The sequence below is a fragment of the Brassica oleracea genome, chromosome C7 (assembly GCF_000695525.1).
Source record: "Brassica oleracea var. oleracea cultivar TO1000 chromosome C7, BOL, whole genome shotgun sequence".
Classification (NCBI taxonomy): Eukaryota; Viridiplantae; Streptophyta; class Magnoliopsida; order Brassicales; family Brassicaceae; genus Brassica; species Brassica oleracea.
Window position 1 is genome coordinate 41,203,613 of NC_027754.1, and position 3,287 is coordinate 41,206,899.

The 3,287-nt window shown below is 36.8% G+C and overlaps 1 protein-coding gene across 1 annotated transcript; it reads right to left on the bottom strand.

Moving 5' to 3' along the window:
* Window positions 1-1,898: 1,898 nt before the first annotated feature.
* Window positions 1,899-3,155, bottom strand: LOC106303313. The gene is made up of 3 exons (XM_013739618.1): window positions 3,012-3,155; window positions 2,324-2,843; window positions 1,899-2,244 (listed from the first exon to the last, which is right to left on the bottom strand). The coding sequence occupies exons 1-3, from the start codon at window positions 3,153-3,155 to the stop codon at window positions 2,069-2,071; spliced, it is 840 nt and encodes a 279-aa protein (XP_013595072.1). The 3' UTR covers window positions 1,899-2,068.
* Between the last annotated feature and the right edge of the window lie 132 nt (window positions 3,156-3,287).

Here is a 3,287-nt window from a genome sequence, read left to right on the forward strand (position 1 = left end):
GTTATGTGAAACACCTAGAAAGTACTCAGACTTATCTCGATAATTTTTGCGTGCTTCACAGATTTCACAATTTTGGTTTGATATCCAAATTTATCTCCAATAGTTTACATTTGCATCCGTAATGCATGTGTACAGGCTTGTATCTTCTTTAATCGCATATTGTTAGCCGCAAGCCTGCAACCATCAATCACTTTGCATTACATGTTATTTCAGTATGAAAATAGTTATCAGTCTCTTTTTTATATTGTAATTTCAGTCTGTTTTTTTTTAATAAAGAAAGCATGCAAGGTTTGGTTTCTTGATTATTCAGTACGAAATTCAGGCCTAACAATACTACACTCATATGCATGGCCATTACCCAACACAAGCCAGCCCTGCAGCAGTTTGTAACAAACCCTGCAAAGTATTGTAATTTTACCTGTCTAACAACAGCTTACCTATGAAATTTAACGACCACTTAACAACGATTGTTTATGAGGACTTTACAACGAAAGAAAAACTCTACAAATGTATGACGATGCTTCTGTAATGTCAAAAGATTAACTAAGAATTTTGATTCGTTGTTAATTGGTTGTAATACCCAGCTAATGACAAATGTAGCTGTCGTTTGTTATATGCATGTTTTCTTGTAGTATATAGCGAAAGGTAAAAGATTAATTTTAAAATATAATTAAATTGCACATTTAATCATACTCGTACTAAACAGAAATGTTTAAGGACAATTCTCTCGAATATCATGTTTTTAAGTTTTTGTCACAAAAATAGACTTCAATAAAGAAAATGACCAAATAATCCCTTTTTATTTTGAATTTTTAAAATTTGATATCATATCCCAAAACACCACCCTTAACTCTAAACACTAAGAGTATGACTGGTGACCAAAGGAACGAGGAGAAATACTATGTTCTTTAATATTCCTTAAACTTTTTACCATTCATGAGGAATATGTTTTACTTTTCATTCATCTTCATTCCTTTGTTTGTAGAGAATTATTGAATAAATCAATTACTCATTAATTTTGATAAGGAACCATCATTCCTCATCATTCCTAAAATTTTATTTCTACTCATTCATTTCCTATTCGTTCCTATTGTTCATATGATGGTTATCAGCCACACCCTAAGTCTAGATTAGTTAACTTTAGCGTAAAAATACATTTTTACCCTTTAATAAAATTTATTTTAGTCATTTTCTTTATTGAATGCTATTTTTGTGATAAAAACTTAAAAATGGCTATCATGAGAAATTTCTGAAACAATATATCGAAAAAGACACCATTCAGTTTAATTTAAATTTAAACAAGCAGAAGGAAACGATAGATAAATACTTCAAAGGGAAAATAGACTAGAAAAAAAAAGGATAAGAGCGAGAGAGTATTTGGAAATGTATTTATATTACTCATCTGTTTTCCTCATACGTTTGGTCTTGGGAGGATATCCTACCGACAAGTCTACAACATGTAATATGAAATGAAACATTTGAGTATTTGGACATGTATTTACATTTTCCTCTGTTGAGAATCTTTTATTTCATTAAGAAAAGAAACTTGCCTCATCATGGTCCTTGGATATTCTTTTTTTTTTTTGAAACACACTTATATTAAAAGCTCCACCAAAGTAGGTGGAGCCATAAAAGCTATATTGCCTTTGCCGGTGAGAAAATGATTAAATATGCGAAAGCATTCTGTGCTCCTGTTTGACAACGAGTAGAAAGAGTTAAACAGGTTGTTGCTCAAATGGTTAGACAATCTATTGATAGAGAGGGAGAGGGGAGAGGATGCGCGTACTTCCTGTGTATGATCTTTACTTGAGAAATGCTTATTGAAATCATCGAGGCTTTTGCAATCACAGTAGCACAATGTGCAACAAAACATTCCGGTAGATGCTGCAACCCTTTCACTTTCACTTTCACTGCACTTGTGAAGAATGTTTCTTTTTGTCTCTGAAACTGTGGAGGAAAAAAAAAGAAGCTCAGCGTAATTAATTTGGTGGTAATGTAGTAGTGGAAGATGAGAGAACAAACACCTGCAAGTAAGCTATCCCAGACCAGGATAGGCTTTTCAAAAGGCCTAACTGAATAAGCCAAAAAAACAGTTGTAGTTACTCTCTTGTAGTTTCCTGCAAAGAAGTGATGAATGGGACTTGGGCGAAGCTAGTTCATCCGATATGATCATAACTGTAGCCGGAGCAGGATTATCTTCTATCCATTCCTCACAATCTGTAATCATGCGACTGTGTAAGTCCCCTGTTTCAACAAAAAGAAATAATTTCAGTTGAAAGTTAATTAAACACTAATTATATAACAGCAGGGAAATGGGACTAACAGGGAAAGAGGGTATGAGCAAAAACGACACCAGTGGAAGAGAGCGCAAGAAGGTGGTGATCAGGGGTTTGTTTTTGGTCGGCAAAGGCTGTGATGGAGACAGGACCAGTGTAGCCTAGTTCCTTGAACGCCCTTTCTATACTTGGACGGACACAACAAGCATCATATCCCTCAGGAATAGGGCAGTCATTCATGTCCCACAACACATGTATTTTAGCGGTGGCGTGTTCAGGCGTGGCCGGGTAGTTCCTTGCCCACGTCTTCGTTACACATGAGAGAACAAACAAGAAACAAGCACCTGAAAGTAAGCTTTCCCAGAGCCACTCCGCAGAAGTGAGAAGGACAGACATTTCAAAAGGCCTAACTGAATAAACCAAAAAACAGTTGTAGTTACTCTTTTGTAGTTTCCGGCAAATAAGTGATAAACGGTACTTGCTGGAAGCCAGTTCATCCGATATGATCATAATTGAAGCCGGAGCAGGATTATCAACTTTCCATGCCCTAAAATCTGTATTTGACCCCTGTTTCAACAAAAGGGAATAATTTCAGTGGGGATATAGTTGAAAATTATACAACAGGGAAACGTGACTAACAGGGAAGGGTATGTGCAAAAGACTCCGGTGGAAGAGAGCGCAAGAAGGTGGTGATCAGGGGTTTGTTTTTTGGTTGGCATAGGCAGTGATAGAGACAGGACCCGAGTAGCCTAGTTCCTTCAACGCCCTTTCTATACTTGGACGGACCCGACGAGCATCATACCCCTCCGGAATCGGACAGTCCTTCATGTCCCACCACACCTCTATTTTAGCTGTTTTCGCCGCAGCGTTCCCCGACATCCTCTCTAACAAATCTCACACGCAAACGTAGTACTAGGGCTTCTTTTTATATACACCAAACTAATGCGCCTAATAAAACATAGTATTGGTGGGGGCTTGCTTACCAAATACGGATTTTTTATCTCTCATTTA